The following is a 16,209-nucleotide window of genomic DNA, read 5'->3' on the forward strand; positions in this document are numbered from 1 at the left end:
ACTACCAGATAGCATTTTCCAGCAGGACAGTAATACTAACCATTAAAAATACTAACATAAATAAAATAAATAATTGTTTAACTATTAAAGGAGAAGGAAAGCAACAGATTAGCCACAATAGTGCAACCTAGAACGCTATATTTATTCTGCAGAATGCTTTACCATACCTGAGTAAACCGCTCTAGACACTGTCTCTGTTTGTTTACGATAGAAGCTGCCATATAAGCTTGGTGTGACATCACTTCCTGCGTGAGTCTCTCCCTGCTCACTTACAGCTCTGATCTTAGATTAAAGCAGGGATGGGAGGGGGAGAGGAGCAAACTGAGCATGCTCAAGTCCTGCCCTGGAGGTTTAAGATGAAAACAGGAAGTCTGATACAGAAGCCCATGTGTACACAATAAAAGGAAATAAATGCAGTGTTTCTTTTGACAGAGGACTCAGAGCAGCATTACTTTGAGGGTTTACTGGTGTATTTATATAGACCTTTCTGATAAAGCTTACTTAATTTTAGCCTTTCCTTCTCCTTTAAGAATCATCCAACTAACTTGAACAACTTTTTGCTTATTTTTTCTCTCTCTCAATTACAGTTTTACTCCGGACACCGTTCTCCTCACATTCCATATAGGTTACTGCACCTTGTATGGACACATGCACGGCATTTAGCAGGGTACGAGCAGCAAGATGCACACGAGTTCCTCATTGCTGCTTTAGATGTTCTGCACAGACATTGTAAAGGTTGGTATTCTGAATCCACTTGTGTTTTTAGATGGTGTGCATATGTATGTCTGTGGGACATTTAGGTAAACATAATACCTCCTACTTTCCTTCTTTTTAATCAAAATATTGAACTTGATTTGTTTTCTCACACATTTGGATTGTTTCTAAGGGTTGCATTGAATCAAGGATTCAGTTCGGGATTCAGCCTTTTTCAGCAGGATTCAGCCGAACCGAATCCTAATTTGCATAAGCAAATTAGGGGCGTGGAGGGAAATTGCATGACTTTGTCACAAAACAAGAAGTAAAAAATGGTTTCCCCTTCCCACCCCTAATTTGCATTTTTTTTTTGGGGTTCGGCCGAATCCACATGTTCCCCTCTCAACATGTTCATTTTTTAAATTTAATGTTCTGCACTCCTTATTCTTCAGTTATGCCACATATGACTTGTTTGTTTTTTGGAATAAATTTACAAGTAATGGGTTACGATTATTTTAAAATCCAGCAATGTTTATTTTCTATCTTATTAATTTTCAGCCATTAGCCAGGTGTACATATTGGTATATACAGAGTGTGGACAAGTGACTTGTGACTGAATATATTCGGAATTTTTATTTTTGTATGAGTCGTTTGAAAAGCAGCCATAAAGCCCCAGAGTGGTAGTCTGCACTGGCTAAGAATCTGCAAAACAAAAAAAATTGTACTTTTTAATTTCGTATGCAATGCAATTTTGGCAGGAACTTGAATATTAAACCAAATGTGTTAAATTATATATTTGTAATATAAAGGCACCTGTCCCCAACAGTGATGTGTAAAGCAAGTGTCTGGTTTGTGTGACTAAATGTGTTGTTCCTTAGTGTATAACTTATATTCATATTGCTCTATATCTAGTATTTCTGTCTCAACAAGATATTCAAACAAATTATTAGAAGGGTGAAAACTGCATGAGTCTCCTGATCAGACCAGTGCATTTTATTATTTTTTTTTAAAATTATTATAGGGGATGATAATGGGAAAAAGGCCAACAATCCAAACCACTGTAACTGTATCATAGACCAAATCTTCACAGGAGGCCTACAGTCAGATGTAACCTGTCAAGTGTGCCAGTAAGTTCTTACACCATGTGAATCTACTAAAAGTCTCATTATTATAATATTATAAACACCCTGTATTGAATACCATTTACAGGAAGTTATTATTACTTTTCAAACTGTAGTTATAAGTGTTGAGATCACCATTCATGTTTGCACTTATCAGCCAAACCTCTTGATTAGCTGGCCAAACAGTGTAAAGTGAGTTTACTGGTTTAGTTATGGGACCTGTTATCCAGAATGCTCTGGACCTACTAAAATATCATCATAAATAAATGTAAAACAAACTACTAAAAAGGGAAATTAAAAAAAATAAAATAACAATTATGTTAAAGTTAAAATGGAGTCTGTGGGAGATATCTTCCCCTAATTTAGAGCTTTCTAGCCAACAGGTTTCCAGATAGTTCCGATACCTATATACAGGTATTATAGCCTTTAATTTTAGAAAAAATAAAGCCTGAAGTTAATTTTTAAAGCAGCTGTGTTAATTTTTCTTTCATTCACTTCAGTGGGGTTTCTACGACTATAGATCCATTTTGGGACATCAGCTTAGATCTGCCAGGCTCTTCAACTCCATTCTGGCCTCTGAGCCCAGGAAGTGATGCTGGTGTTGTGAATGGGGAAAGTCATGTGTCAGGAACAACAACGCTCACAGACTGTCTCAGGAGGTATAGTAGATTTAAAAAAACAAAACTTTATTGAACTGCATGAATTCTGTCTGAACAATACAAAATCGGCAATGCAGCAACTCACTGGGGGTCAAGATACTCCGGAAATGTTGTGGTAAATTGAGAGCTCTATACTTCAGGTCTTTTCACATGATTTCTATAGGATTTTTTTCAGTATAAAAATAAAAACTAGGTAAATAAATAGGCTGCGCAAAATAAAACATATTTTCTAATATAGTTAGCCAAAAATGTAATGTATAAAGGCTGGAGTGACTGGATGTCTAACATAATAGCCAGAACACTACTTCCTGCTTTTTAGCTCTCTTGGTCTCCACTGACTGGTTACCAGGCAGTAACCAATCAGTGAATTGAGTGGGGGGGGCAATGTGGGTCATATCTGTTGCTTTTGAATCTGAGCTGAATGCTGAAGATCAATTGCAAACTCACTGAATGTCCCACATGGCCCCCCTTTAAGTCGCTGACTAACTCAGAGTTAGAGAGCGGAAAAGCAGTGTAGTGTTCTGGCTATTATGTTACACATCCGCTCACTCCAGCCTTTGTACATTACATTTTTGGCTAACTATAGTAGAAACATGTTTTATTTTGCACAGCCTATTTATTACCCAGTTTTTATTTTAACACTGAACTGTTCCTTTAAATTAGGCTATTGGGGGCATTCATTTTAATCCGCAATTATGCCATAACCACAATGCGAAAGGCTATCATAGATGGCATAGTTATGAAATAAACGTATTAACTCAAACTTGTGCTCTGGCTCATAAAGGGTGCAGAGCTGCTAATGCTGAGAGCCTTCTCCCCTGCCTCTAAAGCCTAAATATCTCGGAAATGCCTAGCTATATTTAAAGGGAACTTGGGACTACAGTTGTCTTCCCACCCCCTCCCCCACCATAGTATGTCCTGTCCAATTAATTTACTGTATAACCTTGGTTCTCTTTGATATAAATGGGAAGTGAGTTGTTTTGAAGAAAATTATTGTAGCAGCTTGCAACTACACCACTACATTGTATACACTAAGGGGTGTATTTACATTGGAGACAAACCTCACCAGTGATATTGCCTATAGCGACTAATATGATCTTTGCATTTGATTTCTAACTTGGTGACTGTTAATGATCATTGGCGATTTTGCCCATAGCAACCAGTTTTAATCTCCAATGTTAATATGCCCCAATTATCTCTTGTACGCAGTGATAACATTTATAAGATAAAATTCCTTTCTTTTTCAGGTTTACACGACCAGAGCATCTAGGAAGTAGTGCCAAAATCAAATGCAGCGGTTGCCATAGCTACCAGGAATCTACGAAACAGCTGACTATGAAGAAATTGCCTATTGTGGCTTGTTTTCATCTCAAAGTAAGCAAGACTAATATGGAGCTTTGTAACATTTCTGTTATAAGTTGTTTTACCACTTAGCACTGCTGTTTACAAACGTACATTTTAAACTTGAAAGCCTGACAATGCTTTCAACCTCTGTTAACACATACACTCGGTTATTCTACACTCCAACTGCAGAGAAGCCTTGAATTTTCTGTCAGAACACTTCACACTAATTCAGTATTTCATGGAGCAAGGGCAACCAGAGTGGGGGGGAGCAAACAAAGGCACTAGAACTTTTATTTTGTCACCATTAGATTTACTTTCCCTTTATGTAACTTTCCATTTCACTTTGAGACTTATTTTTTTTTTTTTTAAACTGCCGAGCAATTTTTGCATTTAATTTTAAGGTTTGAACTTTAAGGTAAAATTTTTTATTTAAAATTTAGGAAAACCATGAGAATTATAATTTTTCTGCCACGAATTGAGATTAAATATATACATTTATGTTCATTTATGAATGTAACCAACATTTTGCGTAGAATTTTTACAAACTGGAGTAACCGAAAATATTCTAAGCAATGCCCTAATATTCTAAGCAACTCCCTAAAATTATGGATGTACATTTTTTGCAGTCATCTGCTGAATTTGCAGATTTCCTGTGTTTAAAAAAAAAATTTAAATTAGATTCAGATCTTATGGCTTCCCACTATCTACCCCCTGATGTGTGCATAACCAGGCAGCCACCAAAGTAGATTTAAAAAAAGGTTAATTACTGGTATCCGGATCTCAATTAAACTTTCATCTGACAACTCATGCCATTCCAACATTGTATTGGTCAGCTTTCCTGCAGCCAAAACTCCAGCTGACACAATGACTTGCATGTTCTATTATTAAAAGTCATTTGAAGGAGAAAAGAAATAGGCAAGGGTTATGGAAACTTTTAACTTGGCAGGGGGAAAATTGATTTCTAATACATTCTGTATAGCCTGACAAACTGAGAAAGCAAAGGATAGAGACATTGCTTTCAATTGCAGTTTCTGGTACGGATAACCGAAAAATAATTTTTCCCCTTTATGTCCAGTATTTAAACTGGATGAGACAAGTGCTTGGTGTGAAACTGGTGGGGAAGACTAGGACCTATCAAGTTCCGTTTAACATTGCAACTACAGATGGTAAAATTAATTTTTTTTATTTAGCGATTTGAGCATTCGGCTAAACTGAGGCGGAAGATTACAACATATGTGTCATTCCCTTTGGAGCTGGACATGATGCCATTTATGGCTTCCAGGTAAGCAGAGACAAATGTTTTATAGAAAGTCTTGGAAAATGAGGATTTCAGTATTACTTTAGTAGAAAGCAAAATATAATTAAGCTTGTGTAAAGATCTCTGCTTGTCTGGTTTCACATTTTTTCTGCTCTGTGTAGCTGCACAGAAGTGGAAACCATTCTTTCAAATGCAGCACTGATTTTAGCGCATCTGCTTGTATCTACCTCATTAAAGGAACAGTTCAGTGTAAAAATAAAAACTGGGTAAATCGATAGGCTGTGCAAAATAAAACATGTTTCTAATATAGTTTAACCAAAAATGTCTAATGTAATTGCCAGAACACTACTTCTGCTTTTCACCTTTTTTTTAAGCAGCTTTGTTTGTTTCCCTGTAGAGCAGGGGTGTCCAAACTTTTTGCAACGAGGGCCAGATTTGGTGAGGTGAAAATGTGTGGGGGCCGACCATTCAGCCTGACATTCTTTGAACCATTAACATCATTTAGCTAATTTAAACAAGGAATTGCGTATTCGTGGCAGTAATATTTGGGGACATTAGTGAAATGATCTGCCACTTGGCCTATACTGCTGCCTGTGTGCTGAAGGAGTTAGTAATAGACACATATTGGCATGCCACTCTCACATACTTCTTTAGTTTACTGTACTGGCACGTCAGTATGCCTATTGACACCTTCAGCCCTAAAGAAGTATGTGAGAGTGGAGCTCCACTATGTGCCAGTATGTGTCTTTTGGGAACACCTTCAGCACACAGGCAGCATCATTTCACTAATGTGCCCAAATATTATGGCTACGCGATTGCTTGTCACACTGTGCTGGCGGGCTGCATTATTATTAATTTCATGATGGAGGCTGCGGGCCGGTGTAAATCTGAAATCGGGCCGGACTTTGGACATGCCTGCTGTAGAGCAATCGGTGACTGTGTAGAGATTTGTATTGGATTTTATTTTTGCCTTTACACCCCCTTTACTGGTTACTACAGCTGCAGGGACACAGATCATGGAGCCAGATTTAAACAGATAAACTGGGATTCTATTTGGAGGATTATTTTGCTGCAGCCACTGGTTCTGCAGAGTTGGAGAAAGTTTGTATTAAACAATACAAAAACTATAAAATCCACATTAGATTACATGACAACACAGGATGCTTATTCTGATTATTAATCAGTCTTGCTGTATCGGCTTCTGGCAGATATTATTTAACTGCTGTTTTGATAATTTATGAAGATCCCTAATCTTAACCTCTCAACTGAAGCCCAGACCACAATGAGCATGTGCACAGTCTTGGTCTTACAAAGATGTTTAACAAAGTTACAAGATGGTGACCCCCTGTGGCCAATTTGGAAAAAATAAATCAATTGTTGGATTAGGCTTGTGGTGCAGTAAGTTTATGCTTAGTATACAAAATACACCATTTCTAACCTTATTCCATTTTAGACTTTACTTCCCCTTTAACTCCTGTTCTTCAGCTGTGTGCTCTTCTGATATCAACATCAATTCTCCAGCTAGGCACTATTTCTTACTGATATTAATCTGCTTTACAGAAGAAAAAAAAATGTATTATTATGATGGCACTAGTATATTATTATTATTATTATTATTATTATTATTATTATTATTGCGCACCACAATTCATTGATGTGTTTTGAGCCATGCCTCTGTGCCTTTGTTACCTTCATTTTGCTTACAAAGCAGTAGTGCTGTAATGGCTAAGATCCTGAAAAAAGTGTTTATAGTCTATGAAGACTTACCTGTGGTATATAGAAAACACCACCCTCTGCTGCTGTTTTCAAGTAACTTGGGAATTAAGATTAGAATGACTTGTAATGCTTGCACTTTTTCTTGTTACAGTAAAGAAAGCCGAATGAATGGACAGTATCAACAACCATCTGATAGTTTACACAATGACAATAAGTGAGTTTTCGGTCCTGCTATTTTCCAGATATTTTTTTATTATTTAACAGCTGACATTTGAAGGCCAACGAATGCCCAATCAAATCATTAAGCTTTTCCTCAGGCTAGCGCTTCTTTTAAGAAAAAAAAATGCAGCAGCCCTGAAAAAAAAACAGTGCTACACCACCATCTTCACTTTTCCTATTGCCCAGTGGAAGACTTAGTGGCAGATTTATGAGTGTGTTATTAGAGCTCACCATGGGATGAATAGAAAGTGGGTGAGTTTTTCTGTGGTGAGCTCTAATTTTACATTTTGATAAGTCTGCCCTATAGACTTGTGCATGTGCTCATGTAAAAATGGACATACATGGCCAATAAATGCAGCTATCTCTGTCAATCCTAACACTAAAGTCAAACAATCAGCCCAATATTGCCCAGGTCAAGGTGGGGATATCGGGGGGGGAAAGATCTTTTATTTGACAAATGTATCAAATTAGTGGACCCCCCCCCCCATGTGGCTTCTTTTTCTCCCCCAAACTTAAAGCAGCATTGCCCATTGAAAAAAACTTTAGGGATAGATTTCAGTAGTAGAGCTTACCATATTGGCACTCTCAAGTGAAAGGACCTTTGGCAGTTGTAATTAAGATTGCAACAAATTGCTGCATTCTTTTTTCACCACTAAAAGGATCACCTTTAAAAGGGCCACAAACATTACAACCCCTGCATATGCCAGTGTTTGTCTTGTTTTACCCTCATAAGCTGTACTGGACTCTTTCTAATATACGTTATTCATTTCCTTGTCATAGGTATTCATTGTTTGCAGTAGTTAACCACCAGGGAACCTTGGAGAGTGGGCATTACACAAGCTTCATCAGACAACACAAGGACCAGTGGTTCAAATGTGATGATGCGATTATTACCAAGGCTAGCATTAAAGATGTTATAGACAGTGAAGGGTGAGTTGGTTATAACAGTGATGAACTATTTTGGTAATATCCTACAGTTGTGATAGGAATGATAGCAGTCTGACATCACTAACCTGGTCAATCACTGCCATGTAGAAATAAAATTTCTACCAAAAACAAATAATTTACTAGTAGGTGTAGCAGAGTCATAGAAAACCAACAGACCCAACAGTCATGACTTGCATGCTGCTGATTCTGTGTAATTGAAGTATTGAGGCTTGTTCAAAATAATAGCAGTATGGAATTCAATTAGTGAGGTCATTCAGTCTGTGATAAAAACAGGTGTCAATTACAGCCCTTATTTAAGTATGGAAGGCAGCAATTGTGAATGCTGGTTATAATGCATTGCTCTCTGGAAATCTGAGTAAAATGGGTCGTTCCAGACATTGTTCAGAAGAACACCATACTTTGATGAAAAAGTTGATTGGCGAGGGAAAAACATATAAAGTGCCGAAAATGATCTCAAATGCTTTAAAATGGCAACCAAACCCTGAAAGATGTGGAAGAAAATGGAAATACCATTCAAATGGATAGAAGAATAGCCAAAGTGGCAAAGACTCAGCCAATAATCAGCTCCAGGAAGATTAAAGAAGGTATAAATTACCTGTGATACTGTTACAATTAGAAGACACCTATGTGAAGCCAAGCTATCAGCAAGAAGCTCCCACAAAGTCCCGTTGTTGAAAAAAAAACGTGAAGAGCTTACTGTTTGCTAAAGAACACAGACTGGCACAACATTTTGTGGACTGATGAAAGCAAGATTGTTCTTTTTGGGTCTAGGGGCTGCAGTTTTGTCAGACAACCCCCCAAACACTGAATTCAAGTCACAGTACACTGAAGACAGTGAAGTATGGTGGCACAAGCATCATGATATAGGGATGTTTCTCATACTATGGTGTTGGGTCTATTTATCACATACCAGGGATCATGGATCAGTTTCAGTAAATCAAAGAACTTGGAGAGTTCATGTTGCCTTATACTGAAGAGAAAATGCCCTTGAAAATGATGTTTCAACAAGAAAATGACCCCAAACACACCAGTAAAACAAGATTAACGTTATGGAGCGGCCTTTCCTTGGAATGCCTTGCCTTTCTCTAGTGCAACTTACTTGTGGCTCCTGCTTTTGCATTTTCCTTCAATTTAAAAGATTTTGTACATTTTTGCAGTATACACCTAAAAACGAATGCAGGCAGGGAGAAGTGGACCATACACTATGCGAGTGTACTCTTAAACTGAGGCAAATCTGCTGGGGAAATACTAACCCAATACTGGAATATTTGTGTTCCCTATCCTCCGTACTAAAGCTTTGTAAAGATTGTACAAATAATCTACATACTCAATGCTACACTATTTTCTTGAGGATAATCACACACTGCACATATTCATTCTGTAGCTTTTCTTAAGGAAATATTGTCAAGGCAATAAACTGAATAATCTGGCGCAGTTTTAATTGTACTTCTTAGTGGAAAATTATATGGTGTTCATCTAGGTAGGAAGACACAAGTTAAACGTGTTTTGATAGTCATGGAAGGGTGAAATATATACTTAAGTACACAGAGTTTAATTGTTTTTTTTTCCCTATTTTTTTTTCTCCAGGTATTTGCTTTTCTATCACAAGCAGTTTCTGGAGTATGAGTAACTTTTATCAGAGTTGTTCTGAATTACCTGTATAGAATATCAAACAAGAAGCCTTCTGCTATGACACAAATCTACCTGAAATGTACACACAAACCAGATTTACACCGGAGCAATGTCACCATCACACTTGCCAATGCTGGCTTTAGAACTGGCGGAGCAACTATTGAGGAAAATGGGAGCTGCAGAAGTGTGGAGGGATACTCCGAAACTCTGGCACTAAACATCCTTCATTGTGTTTCTGGGATCTTGTGTGGGAGGGGGGAAAGATTACATCTCCAAATATAGTCATCCTTTCCATTGGTGCTTGAGCTTCAAATGAGGAATTGACTTGACCATAGATATCATGATCAAGCCAACGACTGGATTCGCGTGGTGGGACTGTTAAACAGTTACATAAAAGGAGATGCCAGGATGGTGTCCTCAAATCAGTTATACATGGCAAAAGAGAACTTTGCAAGTATCTTTATTTGTGAATTTTCGTTGAAATAAATACAGTATGAAACTATTATGGTCTGTGTTTATCAGCCAGCATTTGAAAATTCTGGATTGTGGACTAATTCGACACATACGGAGACCAGTTTTCAGTATAAATATTTTCCTTTCGACTGCCCCTGAAAACCAGAAGATGGATTTTTTTTTTTTTTTTTTACAGATTGATTTTATTTTTGTCTGTCATTGAATAGCAATTTTTATTTAGTCCATGAAAATTAACTTCATTATTACAGCCATGAGTAAAAGGAAAGGCAAAACAAATGTATCAGTATTATGTGTTGTGTCTTTGGTTTATCATCCTGTTACAGCCTGACACAACAGTATGGTTATTTGGGGGGCAACCTTAGCATGACCAATCCACAAAGAGTTCAAAATGCGTGCCTCTTGTTAATCAAAAACACAGAATATCCTAAATATATTTCAGGGACATTGTGCTGTGTTTGGACAGTTTTTCCAAATTACATGTGCGTAAGTGGCCGAGTTTAAAGGAAACAAAAATTTGGGGAAAGTCAGGTTATTCTGTAATATTTAATCTTACTTACCTAATAGAGCATGGATTTGGCCATCCACCGTATACACAGTATCTTGAATGTCTAAGGTTTCAAGACTGGCAATAAATTTTATATTTATAGCGGAAAACAACATGTAGTGGAGTATTGGATGAAAGTTTTGATTTCTTTTGAAATGGGAGGCATGAAAATCAGATGATGCACCAAGGGTATTTATTTTTCAACAGTAACGCGATCAAATCTTCACATTACTGAATGCAGTTAGTAGGAAGCAACCTGAAGTGGAACACTAGAATCTGAATGGAAAATGTAATTATTCTACCTAGTACAAAAGCAATATCTCACAATGTCATACAATGAAAGATTCACTTGTGTGACAAGGGCACCAAATGAGCAGATCTGTCCCCTTTGAAGTGGGCGATCTCTGATTCCATTATTTGACCCTAGAGCCAACAATCTAATCCCAACCGATACAGGCCAACTGGGTGAAGATCACATCAACTAGCCAATGCAGTCATCACTCTGACAAATTTTTCTGGCTGATTTTCAGCTAAAATTTTGAGGTATAGCAAACATCCTTGTTTTCTTGGACAATAAAACAAAATTGTCTTTTTTTTTTTTAAAAAAAAACTTACCTTTTAAAATATATGCAATGAGAGAATGGTGTATAATTTTATGCTGCAGTTCCAGAAAAGCAAAAATAACTGAGCTCAATATAATCGAAAACTAAATTTTTTATTTTTGAAGGGGTTGGCAAACTGCTGATATTTTTACAATAGTCCAGCAGAGGGCACCTAAAGATTTGTGTAATATCTGGCTAACCACTCCAGGTCGCACTTTCATTATCACATAGCTGATTAACTAAGGCTGTGTTCTGTATAGTAAACTAGAATAGAAATCTTGTTTCTGGCCTTAAAACATGCTGTCCCAGAATGAAGTAAAAAGGTCGAGGCTTGATCAGTGCATGACCACCCTTACTAAGAATCCTAAGTGAGTCTGGAAGTATGGGCAGCAATACCTTTAAATTCATAAGTCATGCCCATCACCACTTTGGCTTTTACAACATGTAAAAGTATGGGAGCCGTTATTCATAAAGCTCCTATTTATGGGAAGGCCATCTGCCATAGACTTCATTTTATCCAAATAATTAAAATTTAAAAAAATGATTTGCTTTTACTATATAATGCTAAAACAGTACCTTGTCCAAACTAAAGGTGGCCATAGACGTAGAGATCCGCTCGCTGGGCGATATCAGGCTGACCCGATCGTGGGCCCTAGGGCCCAACGATCAGATGATAATGGATCCGATACGAGTGTTGGGGAAGCCAGTCGGATGGCCCCCACTCAGCAGCTTTTATCGGCCCGTGTATGGGGGCCTTAAGATATAATTAATCCTTATTGGAAGCAAAACCAACCAATTGGGTTTATTTAATGTTTACATGATTTTCTGGTAGACTTGAGGGTATGAAGATCCAAATTATGGAAAGATCCGTTATCCAGAAAAACCCAGGTCCCAAGCATTCTGGATTACCAGTCTGTATTAGGCAATTGTCCTTTCCTTTCTATTAAAGACAGGTTCTATATAGAAAATACAACCTTGAATATATTTTGATGTTCTTTAAATAGCAATTACACAATTGATTAACACTTTACAGATAGTATAAATCATTCCCATCAGTTCTTGCCCCATTGGTACTTAATACTACAATATATGGTCCCTAACTCATTTACACACTGTAGGTTCATTTTAGAAGGTGCCAATTAATCTGCCTTGTTTTAGGAGAACATGCATACATTAGTTTGTCGATGTCCGAGAAATCAGCTTGGATTTTACTATATTATTTAAAATGTCAAATTAATTTATTCTTAAACATAAATTATAGAATAATATTTTCTTCATTCACAGAGAGAGTGACTTCCAGTTAAATCAATGAAAGACCTCTCCTGAGCTGGGGAACATATTATTTTAAAGGATCTGTTTTCTTCCACTGGAGATAAGGTTTCATTATTGAGCCTGTTGAATAGCGCAGAAGGTACTGCAGTTGCCGTGTATGAATGTGAAAGTTTGTGATGTCTTACAGACACTTCTGTGGGTGATTGCACCTGAAAGCAAAATCCGCATGTTTGCACAGGCTGTGAGCTTTCTGTCTCAGGAGGGCTCTCTAAAGCATGTCTAGTCTTAATGATATGATCTGGAAACAGAAAGGTATTAAAACTTATTTAAAGTCCATCATGTTCTCATTTTATTTAAGTGAAACCTGCTAGTTGATCCATAGGAAGACATAGGATAGAACCCTATCAGGAACCTCTCCAGTTTCCTAAGAGGGGGGAAATCATATTATTGGCTGGATCAACTCTGTACTAATACTACAGGAAGCCATTAACTAGAAAGGTCTAAGAACTGAGCAATGCGAGTTATAGCCAGCATATGCTGCATCCTGCACTGTTCTGAGCACCAATCATTTTGTAATAAGTAAAACCTAAACACAGCCAAAATTTAAAAACTCCTTGTACCCTTTCTCATCCTCAACACTTGGCTGGATCTTGAACCCATAACAATAGGACCAATAGGTTTGGTGGTATCTTGTCCTTGAAGGACATCACGGTACCACTTGGACAATAATGTCCACAGCTATTTATGTCATAAGAGCCTCAGCACTTAGTAAATGATTGTCCGTAGACCCACAGCTATCCCTTAAACCTAAAGACTGAATTTAGACCAACAGCATGTGGGCAATTAGATAAAGGCGAATAGTAGAGGTTGTGGTCATTGAAGGGATTGTCTGTCAAGCCATTCGGATCCCTCTGTAACAGGTAAACAAGTAGGCCTGCCACAGTTTTGTATCCACAGCCATGCAGTATATAACATGCTACAGAAGAATTGGACCTCGAGAAAGAAAGTCATCTTGCACTTGGGGGTGCCAAATGTTAGGCACCCCAAGTGATTGTATTGACTTACCTGAAACCCCGGGCCGGTGCTCCTATCAGCAGAAAACTGCACCGGCCTGGGGTTATACCAGTGAGCACCACGAAGCAATCCTCTTTCGGCGTCTTCTTTAATTTTCATTCAAATTTCCCAGGGCAAACACATGCGCAGTTAAACGAAATAGCCGACTTTTTATTTAAAGTTCAGCTTTTTGTTCTACTGTGCATGCGCAGCCACGAGAAGAAAGAAGAAGCCGGACTGGTGCAGTTTTCTCCTGCTAGGAGCACCGGCCCGGAGTGTCAGGTACTGTAAGTAAATACAATCACTTAGAGGTGTATAACTTTTTGCCCCTAAGTAAATGCAGCCTTCTCCTTTAAGAGGGATATATCCCATTTAACTTTGTAAGGAGTAGCTATAAGTCAATTGGGTTATTTTTATTTTGTGGAGTGTTGTTTGTTACAGGTCCCAGCAGGGGCACTGCTGCCATGAGGTGAGTAGAGAAAGTCGCCTCAGGCAGCAACAGTCCGCAATTTACCCGGGGCAGCAAAAAAAATGCTCCTGGTAACCGCAAGAGTTGAAATTCTCTGATTTTTAAATCTAAATGTTGACTCTTCTACTGCAGAGAGTGCAATTGCGCTCACTGCACTAGTGGTGTGGGCCCCTGGTCTGACAATGTAAATTAAGCATGGAGGGGTGAGGGGGGACGGCATCACTGCAGCTGCCTCAGGTGGCCACAGGGTCCAAAATGCCCCTGGGTCCCATTAACTGGTGTAGGCTAGGTAATCCACTTTAGAAGGTTCTAGATGCAGGAATGGTTAGGTGGCCCTAGGAAATCAATATAAGGGGTGAGAAGTTGTCCAGGCCTAGTTGGCTTATGAACAGGAGAACTAAGGCCCACAAGAGCCTGAGGAGCAACACATAAGATAATAGCAACGGTAAAAGTATTTTTTGCAGACCAGCTAGTGTTAGACAAGCTTGCTGAGCTTGTTAGAGAAAGGAGGAGGCCAGATAGATGAGCATCTGAGACTCTGCCAAGGAGGTAGTACCCAGGCAGCACTTACTGTCAGGGCCACATAGGGCCAGTTATTTCTTCTAGCGTCTCAAGAGTAGGGCACTCACCCTTAAAAGGAAGAGATGCAGGAGGAAAGGGGACTGTGCATAACAGTGAATTTCATAATAGTGTCTTACTCTGGCAATGGTCTTTGCATTGACTGCGGTGCTGTCCACAGACATTCTGGTAAGGCACACAGCTCATCAGCACTTTGTCATAATAAGAGCCATATTTACTCTAACACTCCTGCACAGCTATGGAGAACAATATAAACAAGTTAACAAATTTGATTTGGTACATTTCCCAGGAGCATCTCTGGAGGTTTAGTAACTATTGTATCAATTCTAACAGCTGCCTGTAATGAAACCCAGAGATTCTGCTCAGCAGGGACAAAGATAACAAATGTATCAACTATATGTATCCATTTTGAACAGTTAAAGAGTCTGTGACCCCCCCCCCTCCCAGAGCTGCTTTAAAAGGTGAAAAATGAAACTTTAAATTTCAATATTAGTAAAAAGTCACACATGGAAAATAGAAAGTAATTTGAAAAAGTCTTTATTTCTGGTGAACAATCTAAAACCAACTGTAAGACGTGCCGGGAGATTGACGAAATCCCTTACCTCCTGGTGCGTCTCTCCTTGCTGCTGGTGAGCAGACACGCACTTCTGGGTATTCCACTGACACTGGCGTTTGACACTGAGCGTCAGGACACGAGTGTTGTGATGCCGGCGTCATGACGTCACGGATAGGCGCTAGATTTTAAAAATTGGCGCCAAATCTTTTTTAAAAGGCCAATTTGCCATTTTTGAAGTGCCCAAGCTGGTTTCAGTTATCTGTTCCTACCTAAGCGTCTGATTGTGATTGATATTCCTGATTTTGAGTGCTGCCCGATTCCTGACTACGACTCCTGCCGCCTGCCTTGAACTCTTTGCCTGACCGACTAAGCCTTCTCTTTTTCCCTGCCGGTACCTCACCTACGAACTTGTTACCCACTTCTTGTTGGCTTCCGCAGCAGAAAGCCCGGGGCCCCAAAAGGGCGCCACCGGAACCCACAGGATTCATCTGTGCGTCTGCAGGTACTATGGATGAACAAGGTTCCCGATAACGTGGTCGTTACACCAACTGAACTGAAAATAGTGTTGGAAGGTTAACAAGGTAGTTTCTTATTTGTGTTCTTATCCGTTTCTTGAATCAGCTACATTGCAAGGACCAAACATAGAGTAGCATCAATTTCCCTGTTTTTCCTGTAAGTTCAATAAATCAGAAAACATAGATTTTTTTTCAATAGGCAAAAAGTATATTTGGCACATACTGTATTGGTTGCACTCATGGTTAACAAGGGGCATTCTGACCTTGAAGGTGGATTGATAAAAAAAGGGAAATGATGGGAGGCCAGGAACAATTTCAAAGTGTGCCGGAGATTATTAATACTATATACCCCTTATAAGTCATAAGTCATTATGGTATTTTAGTGTTCTTGTTAGTTGCCCTAGATTTAAAGAAAGAAATGAGCTGTATCCTGGATATTTACAAATCATGTACTTTCAAAACACGCCTGGGCTTTAAATTAGTAGCCAATTTGGCTGGAAACCCGCCAACCTGGCAAACTCGCTCCACAGACTCGTGGAAGAGTCCATTTAACAG

The 16,209-nt window shown here is 38.6% G+C and overlaps 1 protein-coding gene across 3 annotated transcripts in view; it reads left to right on the top strand.

The window, feature by feature from the left end:
* The window catches only part of usp22.S (ubiquitin specific peptidase 22 S homeolog), a 41,185-nt gene extending 31,093 nt beyond the window's left edge, over positions 1-10,092 (top strand). For 2 of the 3 annotated variants that reach the window (XM_041577880.1, XM_041577881.1), the window contains exons 8-15: positions 588-735; positions 1,715-1,820; positions 2,315-2,473; positions 3,721-3,847; positions 5,008-5,099; positions 6,943-7,005; positions 7,791-7,940; positions 9,546-10,092. In XM_041577880.1, coding sequence (XP_041433814.1) covers positions 588-735; positions 1,715-1,820; positions 2,315-2,473; positions 3,721-3,847; positions 5,008-5,099; positions 6,943-7,005; positions 7,791-7,940; positions 9,546-9,588 — 888 coding nt within the window. In that variant the 3' untranslated portion in view covers positions 9,589-10,092. 3 annotated transcript variants of the gene reach the window in all.
* Positions 10,093-16,209: the final 6,117 nt, after the last annotated feature.

The sequence above is a fragment of the Xenopus laevis genome, chromosome 9_10S, assembly GCF_017654675.1.
Source record: "Xenopus laevis strain J_2021 chromosome 9_10S, Xenopus_laevis_v10.1, whole genome shotgun sequence".
NCBI lineage: Eukaryota > Metazoa > Chordata > Amphibia > Anura > Pipidae > Xenopus > Xenopus laevis.